Source organism: Artemia sp. Qi Xiang Cuo, chromosome 16 (assembly GCF_049724085.1).
Source record: "Artemia sp. Qi Xiang Cuo chromosome 16, ASM4972408v1, whole genome shotgun sequence".
Classification (NCBI taxonomy): Eukaryota; Metazoa; Arthropoda; class Branchiopoda; order Anostraca; family Artemiidae; genus Artemia; species Artemia sp. Qi Xiang Cuo.
The window spans coordinates 45,936,238-45,955,026 of NC_142809.1; the positions used below are offsets into that span (position 1 = coordinate 45,936,238).

At 34.6% G+C, this 18,789-nt stretch overlaps 1 protein-coding gene across 1 annotated transcript in view; it reads right to left on the reverse strand.

Moving 5' to 3' along the window:
* LOC148942958 (cubilin-like) overlaps positions 1–18,789 on the reverse strand; it is a 405,682-nt gene that overhangs the window by 132,346 nt on the left and 254,547 nt on the right. Inside the window, exons 36-39 of the mRNA XM_089102575.1 lie at positions 14,957–15,144; positions 3,921–4,116; positions 2,571–2,774; positions 1,151–1,288 (exon numbers count right to left, since the gene is read on the reverse strand). Of these exons, the coding sequence (XP_088958701.1) occupies positions 1,151–1,288; positions 2,571–2,774; positions 3,921–4,116; positions 14,957–15,144 (726 nt within the window). The remainder of the gene's footprint in view (positions 1–1,150; positions 1,289–2,570; positions 2,775–3,920; positions 4,117–14,956; positions 15,145–18,789) is intronic.

Below are 18,789 nucleotides of genomic sequence, written 5' to 3' on the forward strand. Positions count from 1 at the left end.
CTCTGATCAGCGGTCTGAGAACAATGATGAGCAGATCATCAAAGTTCTCTCATCATTGTTCTATATGGCAGAAAGATGGCGTCTTTCACGTTTTTTGCTAACATCAGTGAGCTGTAAGATCTTAGAACAAAGATGAGTTGAAAAAACGATAATCTTTGCAGAAAGATGAAAGATCTTAGTGCTAAAAAACGGCCCAATTAACTGCATGTTCTTTAATTTGTATATGGTCAATCAACTATTCTGCTAGCACCAATACTATTCCCTTTTAAAATAGGCATTCCCAGCTGACTTACTTATTATTTGGAGGAAGGTGTCAAAGAATTTTGTCTTTTACTCCATTCAGAGCTTACATAGTGGCTACACTTAGCTTGACTAAGTTCACTATTTTTAGTGAATGTTTAGCTTAAGATTATGCACCTTTAAAGATTAATTTCATTTCTGTAAATAGTAGATTTTGTAAAATACTTGAAAAAATATATATCTGTTCATAGTGATACCACAAAAAAGAGGTAGCGCTGATGTGCCAATGGGTTATTCTTTATATCAATTATTCAAAGATAATACTTTAAGAATTCAGTTTAAGAATAATCATAAAAAATTTATTCTATTGTTAAGGTTATTAAATAAAACATTATTAACAATATAATTAACAGTGATTATTAACATTAAATATATACAGTATTAATATTAATTATCATAATCATAAATTATTAACAGTAGTTATTAAATAAAACAAACAAGTTCTTTAACTGAAAGTAAGGAGCGACATTAAAACTTAAAACGAACATAAATTATTCCGTACATGAAAGGGGCTGTCCCCTTCTCAACGCCCCGATCTTTACGGTAAAGTTTGAGTATTTCTCACAACTCTGCCTTATAAAACAATAAAAAACTTTAGTTATTAGCTAAATCTTGGGACTGAACCAGCAGTATGTTTTAGTCTTTTTTTTTAATTTGTTCGACTTTGGTTATATTTCGTTTCGTTTACATATTTGTTTTTTTTTACTTCTTTTTATATCTGAGTCTTTTCATATTTGTTTTATATAATCGAATAAATTTCGGCCACAAAACTACAGAATTGATATAGTATTATATATTAATCCTTTTTTTAACATAAAAGTTAATTTGTAATATTTATATAGCATCAAACCTGTCATGGCTGAAAGACTAATGCCAGTGAAGTTCAATGAAGCGTCAGACATGAAAATGAGTCTAACTCTATTTGATATTGTCGTCAAAATTTGACCTTGTTGTTCACGTCTACAAATACGTTGTATTGGACTTCCATCTGAAAATAAAAGACAAAATAACATTTAGCTTTAATGATTAAAAAATGTTAAAAAATCAGCTAAACATTCATTTGAAGTGATGGGATTAGAGAGACAGAAAATAATCAACAAGGATACCTCTGATTTTCCGATTCAATTCTTTAAGATTATAAACAAGATCAGAGGTAGATATAAGATTTTGGAAAGGGTAAACGAGGGAAGGGGGGAGGGAGTGTAGAATTTACAAGAAAACTTGCCCTTTCTTTTCTGGATAGATTTTATGGCTTATACGCTAGAATTTGAAGGGTATATCTGTTGGCTCATAGACTCGAATTTTGACACCCATTTATTTCTTGTCCTTTTTTCTCTTTTTACGCCAATTTATATCTTCTTCTTCTTCTCTCATTGCCTCATAGGCAGAGTTTTGATGATCAATTATTTCATATTTTTCTATAGATAAATTTGTTCGCTGTATTTTTGATAAACTCATTAGTTTTCGTAACAAATTTGTATGGATATTATTGAAAGCTAAATAAAATAAATTTGCACCCATGTCATGACATTCTCTTATCATCTATATCCATTTCTAAGAATGCTTATACATCGGCTAAAAAATAGGGTGAAAAGAAAGCGAAACAAGAAAAAACTGGAATGAAACCAGCTCAAAACGAATAACAAAATACCCTTAGACAACCCTTAGAAAAACATAAGAAAGTGAAAATATTTTTTAATAAAATAAGAGTCCATAGAGGGGAAGAAGTTTTCTTTGCTAATTCCATAGCAAAAATGCACTTGGACAGGGGGGGGGGTGGAGATTTTACATGAATGTCAAACACCAAAGAAATAAGCCAAAAACCAATTTAATATGCATAAAATAGTCGAGTAGCCATACGCCAAAGCTAGTTGTACTACGAAACAATGATATTCCATATGTTCAGTTTTTTTTTTTTGGTAAGATTCCCGGATAAAATCTTGCTTATGGTTGCAGCCTAAACTATATTTTACCAACATGTAAAAATTTTCACTTGTTTCTATGCGCAAAATGACAAGGGAGAAAAGAATAAGAAATAAACACAATTCATATATCCATAATAAACTTCGTTCCACTATTTAAACTTATAGGTCCATTACTTTCTTTATTATGATTTATTCTCTTAAAAGATTGAAATACTGGGATAGTATACTGTCAAAGCATAATTTGACTGTCTTAGTATACTATCTTATAAAATACTGTCAAAGTACGGCCTTTGCAAATCTTTACATACATTCCTTGTGTGACATCAGACTGATATTTCTACTCACATTCTCTAACCTCAAGTCGATCAAAGAGACATCTGGGACCTGATTCAACATCAACAGTATCCAAACGTAGCTGAATTCTCATATGTGGCGGGGAAGTCAAAGTCCAGTAGCAGTACAAGTTTCCTTGGTATCCTTCAGGGAATCCAGGAGTTGATATTGAAGTGGCATTGGATTCAGCGATGAAGATGTCAGCTCCACATCGTTCTAAAAGAAAACCATTTATAAATATTACTGAATTTCGATATTATTTTGACCTATTTCTGGAAACATTTGGAGAGGGTGGAATTCAAATTATTCAGGTGTATACACACTCTTTTCTTCATCAAATTACTAAGCACATTAAATTAAAAATATTTTTTGATTCTGCATTCCTCTTGGGTCTATCCATACCTGAAAATTAAGTACATTAAACTAAGTACATTATTAAAACTAAGTACATTAAATTAAAAATATTTTTTGCTTCTGCATTCCTCTTGGGTCTATCCATACCTGAAAATTAAGTACATTAAACTAAGTACATTAAACATTAAAACTAAGTACATTAAATTAAAAATATTTTTTGCTTCTGCATTCCTCTTGGGTCTATCCATACCTGAAAATTATTTTGGTTGTTCCAAAATTATTTTGGTTGTTCACACTAACATCAGTGCTGCCATGTTGAACCGTAAAAAAAAATAAGTAAAAATGAGTAGTTAATCTGAGAAAGCCTTTCGTCCACCAAAATTTAAACATGAGCAATTTGTTAATTTGAAAAAAAAAACAACTACACATTCAAAAGAAATCTAAGTAATCTAAATAATATATGTAGGTCCTTTTATTCAAAAATTGAATTCCCAATTTTCCAAATTTTTATAATATAAATGGTTGCGGAACTTAACAATTCAAGCAATTATATTTTATTTCTTGGTCCTTTAAGTAATTATTTTGATTCTCAATGTTTAATTTAGTTTTAATTTTGTTTCCTTGTTTAAAACAATTTCTGGATATAACTTCATGAATTTCTAACAAATGCATGTCATAAGGACATAGCAATAATGTTTCATAATGTTAAAAGGGCTACCAAGTCAATAATGTTTGGCTTAATCAATACCAGCACATTTTCATAGCCTTTCGTAATTTATTGAATTTTTTTTTGAAGGTAGTGGACGGAAATATATAGTATGGCAAAAGCCACCTATTTTTTGTTTTTCAAATTGTTCAGTAGGGTAGGGCTCGCTAGGCTGTGAGATGAACTCTAATGTGTATATCTGCTAAGGAGGGAGAAAATAATTGACAGATAATTTTGCACCAAACAATTGAAAATTGGACACAGGTATATATTTATTGTTCAATTTAAATGTCACAACTGACCTCTTGGCATTCTAAGAGCAGCTTGGTTTGCTGGCCATGCCTCCCAGTTGAGGAAAAATTCAGAGCCTTCATGAAGAGGCTGCGATAGAAACTTGACAAAAATAACATTTGAAGAGGCTATGATAGGGCGACGAGGTGGAATATACCCACACAGAGTTTGTAGCACTGTTGCCGAATCATCATAACCGTCATAAATCTAAAATAAAAATATACTATACTTAGTTTTGCGTGGAAATTATTGAAAACAAATGTAAAAGATTGTTGCTAACTTAACTTGTGATACTATACAAAAAACAAAATTAATTTTCTGGAATATAGAGTTATTAAAAAAAATTAAGCATAATATCAAGTATACACATTTAGTAAATAAGATGCTGGAGTTCTTGTACGATTTCACACTTCCTAGAATAGAAAAAAATAGATGTTTGAATAGTACCAGATACGTCAGCAACGATACAAGTAATAAAAAATAGTAAGGATATTTTATTAAAGTAAAATATGCACCAATTCTCCTTTATTCAGATAATGCCAATTAAAATATACAATAATTTAACATAGTTTAACATATATTTAAAATAATTTAACATATAAAATTATGTATGGATGAGTAATTTTTAATCGTGTTCTAAGAATACCACCTTGTTTTTATTACTTTTTTTTCTAGTCTGCCGATTTCAGCTTATTGCTAGAAGGGGGTAATTGCCAACCCTAGGGAGTTTTAATGGAGAACAAGGAGAGGGATCTCTCCTTATATTTTGGAAAGCTGCGTATAATTTTTGCCTGGAGGACCTTTGCTAGTACTTGAGCCAGGTCCTACGGTGTTGAACTGGACGTGGAGTTTTATAGCCTATGTTGGAGAGGAAATATTTGAAGTTATGGAGCCAAGCTTTTGCTCTATCAAACCTTTCGACTGGAGAGCTCTGTCATAGCAGGCAAGCAAAAAGCCAGTTTCAAATCGAAGTTAGACTGAAATAGAAAAATGGTGAAGATATGTGATGATTAGTTGGCCAATTAATTCTTTAATTAAATACAGCTAATATTACTACTACCACAACTACTAAACAACTCACCGGAGACCAAGGCACCTGAAATTAACACAGATGCACATACTCCTCCTCCATTCCAGTCTATTCGAAACCTCCCTCCTTACAGCCTCCCAGGAAGTTTTTGTTCCCCTTAAATCTTTCCTTGCAACATCTTCCCACCCCAACTGAGGACAATTTGCTTTTCGTTTAGCCCTAGACTGTTGGCTAAAAAAAAACAATCTTTGGCAATCTGTCATCCTTCATCCACAGAACGTGCCCTAACCATCTACCCCTTTCTCTCATTATAGCCCTAGGAAACGGGATTGAACTACACTTCTGGTAAAGCCTAAGGTTTGAAATACGGTCAGTTAATGAGGTGCCCAAAACGATCCGTAGGGAGTTTCTCTGGAAAATATCTAGCAAATCTTCATCCGTTTTTTGGAGCGTCAGAACCATACTTAACCACTGTCACCAGTGTAACTTCAGGTATTCTTATTTTGGTTTGCAGACTTATCTTTCAATTCATCCAAATTTTCTTCAACAGTGAAAAATCGCCCTGGTTCGTGGCTATTCTGCTTTTAATATTTTCACTACACCCACCGTATTTACTAATAATACAGCTTATATAAGTGCAGCTGTCCACTTGATCAATCTTTTCGTCACCTAACGCCACCTTTTCATCTTCATTTATTCCAAGCCTTAGCGACTTAGTCTTCTTAACATTAATTTTCAAACCTATTCTAGCACCCTGTGCTCGCAAAATCTATATAAGTTCATTTATTTTGCTCACATTTTCATATAGGACGCTTAAATCACCAAAATAATCTAAGACCAGAAAAGTTTTACTACCAAATCAAAGCTGTATTAATTCAAAAACGTTCAGAAATTAAACTAAAAAGAAAACAATTTTTTTTAACTGAAAGTAAGGAGCGACATTAAAAATAAAACGAACAGAAATTATTCCGTATATGAAAGGGGCGGTCCCCTCCTCAACGTCTCGCTCTTTACGCTAATTTGACTCTGTCTCATAACTATATTTTTAAAACAATAAAAAACTTTAGCGTAAAGAGCGAGGCGTTGCGGAGGGGACCACTCTTTCATATACGGAATAATTTAGTGTTACCCATCAAAAGCTACACTCCTGAGAAAATGTAATCAATTTTTGAAAAAAGGGAGAAACGCCCCTTCAAATCAAAGGATCTTAATGAAAATACATTATCAGATTCAGCATATCCGAGAACCCTATTGTAGAAGCTTCAAGCTTTCCATTTGCAAGAAAATGTGGAATTTTGCATTTCAAACAGTTCGTGGTAACGAACTGTAAGTAAGGAGCGACCCGGCAAAATGGTAACCAACACTCTGAAAAAGGGAATTTTGATACCAATAGATCCATCAAAAGAATCAGATTTTTAGGCTGATTTCAAATATATAAGTTTCATCAAGTTTAGTCTTACCCACCAAAAGTTACGTGCCTGAGAAAATTTGCCTTATTTTTAAAAAAAGGGGGAAACACCCCCTAAAAGTCATAGAACCTTAATGAAAATCATACCATCAGATTCAGCGTATCAGAGAACCATACTGCAGAGGTTTCAAGCTCCTATCTACAAAATGTGGAATTTTATATTTTTTGCCAGAAGAAAGATCACGGATGCGTGTTTGTTTTTTTTGTTTTTTTTCCCCAGGGGTAATCGTACCGACCCAGTGGTTCTAGAATATCGCGGGAGGGCTCATTCGAACAGAAATTAAAAGCTCTAGTGCCCTTTTTAAGTGACAAAAAAAATAGAGGGCAGCTAGGCCCCCCTCCAACGCTCATTTTTTTCCAAAGTCACCCGATCAAAATTTTGAGACAGCCATTTTGTTCAGCATGGTCGAAAGTATGATAACTATGTCTTTTAGGATGAATTAATCCTGAAAGTTATGAACTTTACCCAATGTTAACATATAGCAATGGTTATTGGGAAGTATAAAGACGTTTTCAGGGGGATTTTTTCTGGTGGTGGGGGGGGGTTAATATGGGAGGATCTTTCCATGAAGGAGGTTTTCATGGGGGAAGGGACATTGCTATGAAGGGGGCTCCGGATTTTCCATCATTATTAAAGAAAAAAAATCAGAAATTATATAAAAAAAAGTTTTTCAACTGAAAGTAAGGAGCAACATCAAAACTTAAAACGAAGAGAAAATATTAGGTATATGATTGGGTTCACCCCCTAGTCAATACCTTGCTCTTTAAGCCAAAGATTTTTTTAGTACTTTCATAAGAGCTATTTATTCTAATTAACGACTTTTGTGATTAAGGGGTCATTTTTAAAGAATTGGAACAAAATTCGAATAATATACGTATAAAAAATCTATGAATATAGAAGTTCGTTACGTAAGTTAATTCGTAAGTTAAATGTACTTATTACTAATAAAACGCTCGTAAATAAAATTAAACAACTTTCAAGAAAGCCATTTAACCAAATAAAAGTAAAATTAATATGAAAATTTTGTTTTAATTATTCCTGTTCGGTAAGCCAAAATCAAAACCTGCATTAATTCAAAAACGTTCAAAAATTAAATAAAAAAAACAAGTTTTTTTTAACTGAAAGTTAGGAACGACGTTAAAACTTAAATAGAACAGAAATTATTCCGTATATGAAAGGGGCTTTCCCCTCCTCAACGCCTCGCTCTTTACGCTAAAGTTTGACTTTCTCACAACTCTATTTTTTTTAAACAATAAAAAATTTTAGCGTAAAGAGCGAGGCGTTTAGGAGGGGACAGCCCCTTTCATATAGGGAATAATTTCTGGTCGTTTTAAGTTTTAACGTCGTTCCTTACTTTCAGTTAAAAAAACTTGTTTTTTTATTTAATTTGCCAAAAGAAAGATCACGGATTTGTTTTCTTGTTTGTTATCCCTAGGGGTGATCGCATCAAACCAATAATCATAGAATGTATAGAAAGGACTCATTTGAACGGAAATTAAAAGTTCTAGCGCCGTTATTAAGTGACCAAAAATATTGAACGGAAACTAGCCCCCCTCCCACCCCCCTTTTTCCTTAAAGTCGTCCGATTAAAATTTTGAGACAGGCATTTTGTTCAGCATAGTTGAAAGGCTGAATAACTATGCCTTTGGAGATAACATGACCCCCACAGCCCCTAGGGAAAAGTCTTTAAGTTATAAAGTTTGCCCATTGTTTACGTATAGTATTTGTTATTGAGAAGAATGTATACGTTTTTGGGTGGAGGGGGTGAATTTTCAGCTGGGGGGATTTTCTACGGGGAGAATTTTCTACTGGGAGGGAAGTTTCTGGAGGATGAGCTTTCCAGGGGAAATTTTACAGTGGGGGAATTTGCCAGAATTCCTATACGAATTCCTTTTTATTAGTTTTACTTTCTCTTTGCCGACTCAATTTTACATCTGGACATATTAAGGAGAATTGACCAGGGGGGGGGGGGAGTTTTACCAAAATGGAGTTTTGTAGAGTATCTTTCCGTAGGAGGTGGGACTTTTCACAGGAAAAATTCACCATTAGGGAGTTTTTCACGGGATAAATTCCCCAGAGGGAATTTCTGCGGAAGCAGGTTTCTACTGGGGGGCCGGTTACTCGCGGGAAAACTTTTCCACGGAGGAGGGAAAGGAAAAAACAACATTTTCAAATGAAGGTCTTTTTATAATGAAATTGCGCTAAGAAATTTTTTTCAATTGGAACCGTCCGTAAGAAATTCTTCGGGAGGAACTTTCAGCTAGGATGGAACGGTCAGAGAGGAATTTTACCTGCAGGAGGGGGGGGGGTGTATTCTACGTAAGAATAACTTTCCATGGAGGGTTGTCCGTGGGTAGAAGGAATTTCCCATGGAGAGGGAGCCGCATTTCCTGGCTTTATTTAAAAATGATCAGAAATTAAATAAAAAAATAAGTTTTCATCTGAAAGCATGGGCGTAGGCAGCATTAGGCAGCATATTGTCTAGGGGGGGGGGCAGTCGATAGTGTGATGGAGTTTTATCAACTGCTTTTTCGAAACCATCTGCTTTTTCATCCATATCTAATCTAAATTTGAAGGTCTAGGGGGGCAGCTTCCCCCCCCCCCCCTGCCCCCTCCCTACGCCCATGTCTGAAAGCAACACCAAAAATGAAAACGACGCCTAATTAAGAACGATGCCTGAAACACACTAACTAGAATATCTAATTAGAATAATAAACTTTTTTAAATGGTCTAAAAAACTTTAGCGTAAAGAGTGAAGTACTGAGGAGAGGGAAGCCCCCCTCATATTAAGTAATAATTTCTGTTCGTTTTAAGTTTTGATGTTGCTCCCTACTTATAGATAAAAAACACTTTTTTTAATTTAATTTGCCCTTTAAATACACTTGAATCTGACGTCATTCAGATGCAAAATGTTTTTTTATTCCCTTGATTCCCGACGTGGAGCACAGGCCCAACCGGTTGGGCATGGAAATATTTTGGTGGGTCATGTACAGGACGTACACCCTTAGGTTGACTGATCTAGAGCTATATTTTCTTAAAAAAGAAAACAACCTTTTTCATGTGAATGACTTCACATTAGTTCACCGCCCAAAAACTTCCCACCCCATTGAAAAGTCTCCCTTTGGAAAATCCCCTAGCAGAAAACTCAACCCCCCCCCCCCCCAAAAAAAATGTAGCATACTTCCCAAGCTATGCGTAAACAATGGGCCAATTTTATAACTCAATTTTATGGCTTTCGTACCCTCCTTTCTCCAAGTGTTGTGGGTGGATCAAGTTATCTCCAAAGGTATATTTATTGAACCTTTCAACTATTTTGATCAAAATGGCTAAATCAAAATTATAATCAGACCATTTTGGGAAAAAACGGGCGTCGGAGGGGGCCTACTTGCCTTCCAATCTTTTAGGTCACTTAAAAGGGCACTAGAATCATAAATATTTGTTTGAACGATCCCTCTTCCGATATTCTAGGAAAATTGGCTCGATACGATCACCCCTGAGAAAAGAAAATAAAAAACATAAAAAAGTAAATAAACAAAAATCTGTGATCTTTCTTCTGGGAAAAATTACAGTCCTCACATTTTTGCAGATAGGAGCTTGAAACCTCTACAATAGGATTCTCTAATACGCTGAATCTGATGGTGTGATTTTCATTAAGACTCTTTGATGTTTAGAGATTCTTCCTACTTTTGAAAATCAGGGAAATGTTCTTAGGCTCGTGGCCTTTGACGGATAACACTAAACTTAATGAATCTTATATATTTGGAATCAGCATAATATGCCCATTAATTAGTTTTTTAGAGTTTCAGTTAATGTTGAGCCGAGTCACTCCTTACTGACAGTTCGTTACCACAAACTGTTTGACTATTATAGTCGGTTAATAAAGACAGCTTATCTAGAAGTGTTACAGGATAGATCTTGGCTTTGCAGGTGAGATCAATCTTACATGGTTGTGGATTATCAAATGTTCGGATAAATGAGACGCGGATAGGACTGGAGATAGGATATGTAACAAAAACAGTGATGTTGCGTTAGAAGACCAGGGTGTTCAGAAATAAAAGTGTAGGATCGCAGTTTCGACGTCCCTTAGAATTTACCGACAATGGAAGGGGTCTGGGATAATGATATTTGTTTTAAAGTGATTTTGAATAGCGATACAATTAAGTAGTACAAGTTAGGGAAGATTAAGTATTTTGTACTTTGAGAAGGAAAAAAAATATTTAGGAAGGGAAAAAGCAATTGATGGTACTTCCTCATATCCCAGGTGTCAGGATGTTGGCGAGAATTTGTTTCACTTAATGGCCATTTGTCCTAAATTACTGGATTTAAGGAAACATTTATTTTCAATTTAGTTGAGGTCAAATGAGGGGTTTCTTTCATTAGTGATTTGAATAATTTTGGAGCAATTAGAAATATTGAAAAGTTAATTAAATTGGAAATCAAACATAGAGAATGTTTTGCAGGAAATGGGAGGGGGCGAGTGCTTAAAATATGTTGTATGCATGCTATGTTGTTTTTTGGGTGTTTTTACTATATTGTACAAGTTGTTGAATTGTTATTTTGAGCAGCATTCTGTGTTTCGCCGGCTGACAACTGCCACACTGTCGACATTAAACGCCGCCTCGGTCTTGCCAGCTCTAGCTTCAAAAGACTATCGAAGATCTGGAAATCTAGCCACCTTTCGAACCATCTGAAAGTGCATCTATTCAATAGTCTGATCATACCTATTGCTATGTATGGGTGCGAAACCTGGACATTAAAAGATGAAAACGAGTGCAACGTCCTTGTCTTCGAAATGAGATGTCTGCGCCGGATAGCCAAGATCAGATATACTAACCATGTCACAAACAAAGAAGGCTGAAGTTGCAAGACACTATCCTGAACAAAATCCGAAAACAGCAGCTGCGCTGGTTCGGCCATGTAAAGCGAATGAATCCCGAACGTCTGCCCAGGATCACGCTTGAAGGGACAACTGAAGGACTTCGACCACGGGAAAGACCGCGCAAAAGGTGGATTGAAAAATTTGACTGAACACGCATTGCCCAACTATCCCGAACTGCACTTGACGGAACAGAATATTAAGCCCTATTTCATCAGATTCTGGAAGGAGTGACGCCAAGATGTCCCATGAGGGTGTATGGGACTTAAGTAAGTAGTAAGTAAGTCTGGGTTTCGCCATGTCCGTGTGGCTTTTCTGCAAAAAAAAACTATCTATCAAACAGTTCGTAGTAACGAGCTGTAAGTAAGGAGCGATATGGGTCAATAGTAACCGAAACTCTAAGAAGCAGAGTCTTGATAGCAATAAATACATAAAAAGAAGTGAATTTTGATACTTATTCAGAATATGCAAATTTCATCAAATTTAATGGTACCCATCAAAAGTTACGAGCCCGATAAAATTTACCTAATTTTTGAAAAAGGGGAAAAAAACCCCTAAAACATCAAGTATTCTTAATGAAAATCACTCCATCAGATCCAGCAAACCAGAAAACTTTATGTAGAGGTTTCAAGCTCCTGTGTGCAAAAATGTGGAATTTTGTATTTTTTGCCAGAAAAAAGATCACGGATGCGTGTTAATTTGTATTTTTCTTTGTTTTTTTTCCCAGGGGTGATCATATCGAACCAGTAATCGTAGAAGTTCGGTGGAGAGCTCATTTGATCAGAAGTCAAAAGTTCTAGCGCGCTTTTTAAGTGCCCAAAAATATTGGAGGGCAGCTAGCCTCCTTCGACGTTAATTTTTCTCCAAATACACACGATCAAAGTTTTTAGATAGCCATTTTGCTCAGCATGGTAGGAAAATCTAAAAACTATGTCTTTGAGGATAATTTAACCCCCACAGTCCCCGGGGGAAGGACTGCAAGTTATGAACTTTGCTTATTGTTTACATATAGTATTGGTTAATGGGAAGTATACTGACATTTTAAGGGGGACTTTTCTGGTGGAAGGGGGGGTCGGGAGGTTATTTGGGAGGACCTTTCCATGGAGGAATTTATCATAGGGGAATGGAATATGCCATAGAGGGGGAGCTAGATTTTCCAGCATTATCTAAAAACCATAAGAAATTATATAAGAAAAACAAGTTTTGTTAACTGAAAGTAAGGAGCAACATTAAAACTTAAAACGAAAAGAAATTATTAAGTATATGCGGGGGATCGTCCCCTCGTCAATACTTAGCTCTTTACGCTAAAGTTCTTTTTTTTATTTTTTTTTATTTTTTTTTTAAATTTTCTATACCACCTCCTTTCCTCTCGGTGACATAATAATCTTTTTCACATAATTTCAAAACTTTAATGTCACCTACATTAATTTAAAAACGACATTTATTTTTTAATTTTTTATCCAAGCAATATTGATAAAAACACACTCTGCTACTATACATAATTAACATGATCAAAATTTTTAATAAGGATTATTAGCCTTCAATATCATTTTCTGTATTTTTTATCTTATATTTACATTTTTTTCCCCTACCCTTTTTCCATGTTTTCCCTTTTACCCTTCATCTACATTTTTTTATCTTAAAAAATAAATTCAGCAAAATTACAAACTTCAACCAAACTACAACCACCAAAAAAACTTCTCTTCCTCTATTTTCTCCGCCTTTATATCTCTGAAATTTAAAAAACTAAATTAATCCAATATAACATTTTCATCATCCTAACTATAGACTCCCTTTAAAAAAAAAAAAAAAATTCCCTTTTATACCAACTAAAAATGAATCAAGGCAATCAAATACAACAGGTTACTCCCCGGGCATACTACAACACAAATAAAAACAAAACAAAATACAACGCACGTCCCACTTGTAGGATGCTCCCCCTCCTTAGAAGAATCCTTTGGCGGTGGCTTCAACTACGTTCGAATTTTTATATTACCCCTTCAAGCTTCCATCAAAAAAAAAAAGAATATAATAAAAAAAAAAAAAAAAAAAAAACAATTTGAACCATTCTTCCCTTTTTAATACTTTTAAAAGAACTATTTATTCTAACCAAACCACCTTTGTGATTCAGGAGTCATTCTTAAAGAATTGGAACAAAATTCGAACTTTGGCGCAAAGAGTGAGGTATTAAGGAGTAAAGAGTGAGGTATTAACGAACAGAAAACGATTGGTCAATCGCGTTCTATGCTCATTAACACTAAATCGTTTAGTTGCTTGGTCGCTCCTAGCCCATAGTCAATCCGAGGCACGTTAATATTAATTTAAGGTTACTAAACGACCGCTCATTACTGGCCACCCACAGAGCAATCTCTAATAATATTTGATAAGCAACTTTTACGTTTGCAACGACCCCTTCATCTCCGTAGTGCACAATTAATTGTAACAACATTAAAATTAATGAAATTCATTCTACATATATTATTTTCAAGGAATGGTGATGAAGATTACGGCAAAAATGGAAATTTTGCAGTTAAATTGCTTATACTTTCTCCTAACTGCGTCCTCTACTTTTTTTAATAAAAAAACTTCAAAATTGCAAAATGATCATAACTGTTATACTATTGATTTGAAATCTTGCGCCCCTAAAATTTTTCCCCTCAGGATAAATATTTAAAACGGTTTTAAAATGTCGTGTCTCTTATATTACTGTGTTGTTTTAACTGAGTACCGAAATTGCCAATCGACATACCCGATTCTTGATACCTTTCAATTTCTTTTGTGGAAAAAGTTTTTTTTTTCAATTAGTTTTAAGAAACATCGATTGACTCAACTGAATTAAAGGAAGTTTAAAATCAATGTTTATATAAAACATTGATCTTGCATGAACTATAAGACTTCTTAGAAATGAATGGGCCACTGTGCAGCATTACTTCCTCTAATACTGGGGAGAAGAGTTAATATTATTTTGATAATTTTAAATTGGTTGGCTATCAATTTGTAATTGATATTAATTTGGCCATCTTTGACCAAAATCATAGTTTTATGTCATAAAATGGCAGAAAACACCACCCTCCCTGGGCCAAATCTTTATGGTCACTTAAAAAAGCACTAGAACTTTCAATTTTAGTTTAAATAGACAATCTCCTGATTTTTTACCCCCGTGGTAAAAAAAAAAAAACATCAGACGGTCTCTCTTCTGCAAAACTCTACGTTTTTGTAGACAGGAGCTTGAAATTCGTACATAGGATTCCCCGACATGTTGAATCTGAAATTGTGATCTCCATCACGATCATATGCCATTTTGAGAGTGTTTCTCTCTTTTTTTTTGATAATAGACAAATTTTCTCAGGCTCGTACCTTGTGATGAGTAACTCTATTAATTTTATATATTTGAAACCAGAATAAAAACTCAATTCTTTTGATGTGTTATTTTATATCTAAGCTCCGTTTTTTTAGAGTTTGGTTTACTTTTAGCCCGAGTCACTCCCTACTGACAGTTCGTCATAAAGAGCTGTTCGATAAGATTTTTTTACCGTTTGCAGTGGATTTGGTGTATTCAGTGTATTTCAGCGGAAAGTCCAGAAATACAGTGCCGCATCTCCTATAAAAAACTAAAATACCATAAAATACATCAAGGTAAATCCTCTTGAGAAATACGGTGGAAAAGCATACCGTGAGTGAACATTGACAAGCGTCCAAAACTGCAGCTTTTTCAATTCTCATTTTCCGCACAAAGAGAGTAATCATCAAATTTTCGTCAGCAACGATTCTCCATATAAATTCTCCATGTTGGGTGTACCGAACAGGATAAAGAGGAGATGCCAGTTCTCCACTATTGGCAAACAACTCATTACCATGTACTAAAAATAGGAGAAAAATTCTCAGTTCAAAACTTAAAGGATAAAGAGGAGACGCTAGTTCTCCACTATTGGCGAACAACTCAATACCACGTACTAAAAAAGGAGGAAAACTTTCAGTTCAAAACTTAAAGGATAAAGAGGAGACGCTAGTTCTCCACTATTGGCGAACAACTCATTACCACGTACTAAAAAAGGAGGAAAAATTCTCAGTTCAAAACTTAAAGGATAAAGAGGAGACGCTAGTTCTCCACTATTGGCGAACAACTCAATACCACGTACTAAAAAAGGAGGAAAACTTTCAGTTCAAAACTTCATTTGGGGGTAATAACAAAATATCCCGACAAGATTAGTTAAAGTTAAAGCTAATGAATATTCTTTTGGACAATTTTTTTCTGGGGATGAGGTTTCAAAATTTTGTTCAATATTTAAGAAAATATATATTAAGCCTCTCTGATTCTAGAAATATTTTAAACTAAATTCAATGATTATTCGATGATATGACCTATATGGACTAGGTAATGACTATTAATATACTTCCTAAACTCACTAATAATAAATCTAGGAAGTAATTTTTTCAAGTAAATTAATCGAAAGTAATGCTTCTATACAATTAGGAAAGTAACTTATTGTTTAATTGGAAATTTACTGTAACCTTCTAGCAAAGAAGATAAAGTAAAACCAAAGAAGAACGTGTCTTGTATCGAACAAGAGTGGAAAATGGAAACTTGAATTTACAAAGTGCCTTGGACTAGCTCCTACAGAGAACTTAAATAAAACAAAAGAAACAAGTTTTCTCAACTGAAAGTAAGGAGCAACATTAAAACTTGCAGAAATTATTCCGTATGTGAGGGAGGCTGCCCCCTCCTCAATCCCTTGCTTTTCACGCTAAAGGATTTTATTACCTTTAAAGAAAGTTTCTTATTCTAATTAGACGGCCCTTGTGTTTCAGGAGTTGATCTTAAAGAATTTGAACAAAACGTCAAAATTTAGCGTAAAGAATGAGGTGTAGAGAGAAGTGGGGGGGGGAGGTTAAACCGCCTCATATACAGAAAAAATTATATGATTTCTAAGTTTTAATGTTACTTCTTACTTTCAGTTGAAAAATAACTTTTCATTTAATTTACGTTCTGATTGTTTTTCAAATAACGCCAGGAAATCTGGCTCAACTTCCATGGAAAATTCCCTCCCTTCACAGAAAATTCTTTATTGAAAAGTTTATCCCGAGTAAAAAACCGCTCCCCCTCTCAAAAAGTCTCCACGAACAATTCCACCCTTTCTGAAAATTCCCACCGGAAAATTTCTAACGGATTATTCCGCCGGAAAAAATCTCCTTACCGTACTTTCATTTGAAAGAGACTTTAGTTTCTGATTGTTTTTCAAATCATGCTAGAAATCCTCTCTTCTCTGGAATTTTTTTTACCAGAAATCCCCAAAAGTGGAAAGTTGATCCTGCAGAAAGTTTTCTTATTGATAATTTCTCCCTTGGGAAATCCCCCGTGAAAAATTCCCCAGACAATTCTAATCCCGCTTAAAATTTCCCCCGGAATATTTTGATGTAAAATTGATTCGGCTAAGAGAAAATAAGATAAATATAAGAATCTCGTATAGGAATCCTGGCAAGCTCCCCCAGTGTAAAATTTACCTTGAAAAGTTTACCCCCTGTAAACTGTCCTCCCCACAGAAAATTCTTCCCGTGTAAAATCCCCTCCCCCCAAATAATGTCTATACCTCCCAATAAAAAAATACCATCCGTAAACAATGGGCAAATTTCATCAGTTACATCCTTTTCTGTAATGGAGATTGAACCATTGATCCTAAAAGATCAGGAAAGGGCTCATTTGATCGAAAATAAAAAGTTCTACTGCCCTTTTTAAGTGACCAAGAATATTGGAAAGACAGCTAGCCCCCCCTCCCACTCACCGTTTTCCCCGAAGTCACCCGATCAAAATTTTGGGATAGTCCTTTTGTTCATTACAGTCGAAATATCTAATTAATATATTATGGTATAGTATGGCCAGTATGGTATTCTTCCAGGTTTGTGTGTACATTATTTCGAATTAGTTCTTGGTGAATGGTGGTGATGGAAGCTGCTCAAAAATGAGATGGATGGGTAGCCAGATTTCCGGATACCATTTAAAAAATTATTAGAAATTAAATAGAGAAAAGCAAGTTTTTTTCAGCTGAAAGTAAGCAGCAAACTCAAAACAAACAAAAAATATTCGTGTATGAGGGGGTTGTCCCCTCCTAATTAAATCGCTCTTTCTGCAAATTTTTTTTTAGAAATTTTAAAATGTATATTATTTAAAAAGTAACGTTGTGTTTCAGGATTAGCTATTAAATAATTGAAACAAAAAGTCAAACTTTAGCATACAGAGCGGGGTATTGAGGAGGGGGTAGCCTTCTCTTGTACGGAATAATTTACGTTTGTCTGAGGTTTCAATGTTGCTCCTTACTTTCAGTTGAAAAAAGTTTTTTTTTATTTAATCTGGAAAAGAACTGAAAATGAAAATGTTCTACAGAAAAATGGAATTTTGAAGTTAACCAGACTTATAATTAGATTTAAAGTCTCTCTAATGGCGGTCCGCATCGTAACTTTTCAATATTTTCCTATACAGTGTGAAATAATTTTAATAATATTTTAGCAAATCATATATCAAACAGTTCGTGGTAACGAACTATAGGTAAGGAGAGACCCGGCTCAATAGCAACCTAAACTCTAAAAAACGGAATTTTGGCATTAACAGATATACCAAAAGATTTACGTTATTATGCTGATTCCAAATATATACGATTAATTAATTTTAGCGTAACCCATAAAAAGAATTTGATATCAGTATATGTATCAACAGAATTGGCTTATTATACAGATTTCAAATATATAAATTTCATTGAGTTTAGTTTTACCCATTAAAGGCTACGAGCCTGAGAAAATTTGTCTGATTTTCGGAAAATGGAGAAAACACCCCCTAAAAGTGATAGAATCTTAATAAAAATCATACCATCAGTTTCAGCGTATCAGAGAACCTTACTATTCAGGTCTCAAGCTCCTATCTTCAAAAATGTGGAATTTTGTATTTTTTGCCAGAAGAAAGATCACGGATGCGTGTTTATTTTTTTTTTTTGTCTTTTTTTTTCTCAGGTGTGATCGTATCGACCCAATGGTCCTAGAACATCAGCTGAGAGCTTTCGAACTGAAATTAAAAGTTTTAGTGCCTTTTTTAAGTGACCAAGAAGATTGGAGGACAACTAGGCCCCTTCCGACGCCTCTTTTTTCTCAAAATCATCCGAACAAAATTTTGAGATATCAGTTTTGTTCAGAATAGTTGAAATGACGAATAACTATTTCTTTGGAGATATCATGACCCCCACAGTCCCTGAGGAAAGGTATTTAAGGTACAAAATTTGCCCATTGTTTAGGTATAGTATTTGTTATTGGGAAGTATGCATGCATTTTTTGGAGGGGGGACAAATTTTTAGCTTGGATGATTTTCCACGGGGAGAATTTTCCATATGGAGGGAAGCTTCCAGGGGGTGAATTTTTCAGGGGAAATTTTACACTGGGGGAATTTGTCACAATTCCTAATCGAAATTCTTTCTAATAGTCTTACTTTCTCTTTGCCGACTCAATTTTACGCGTGGAGATAT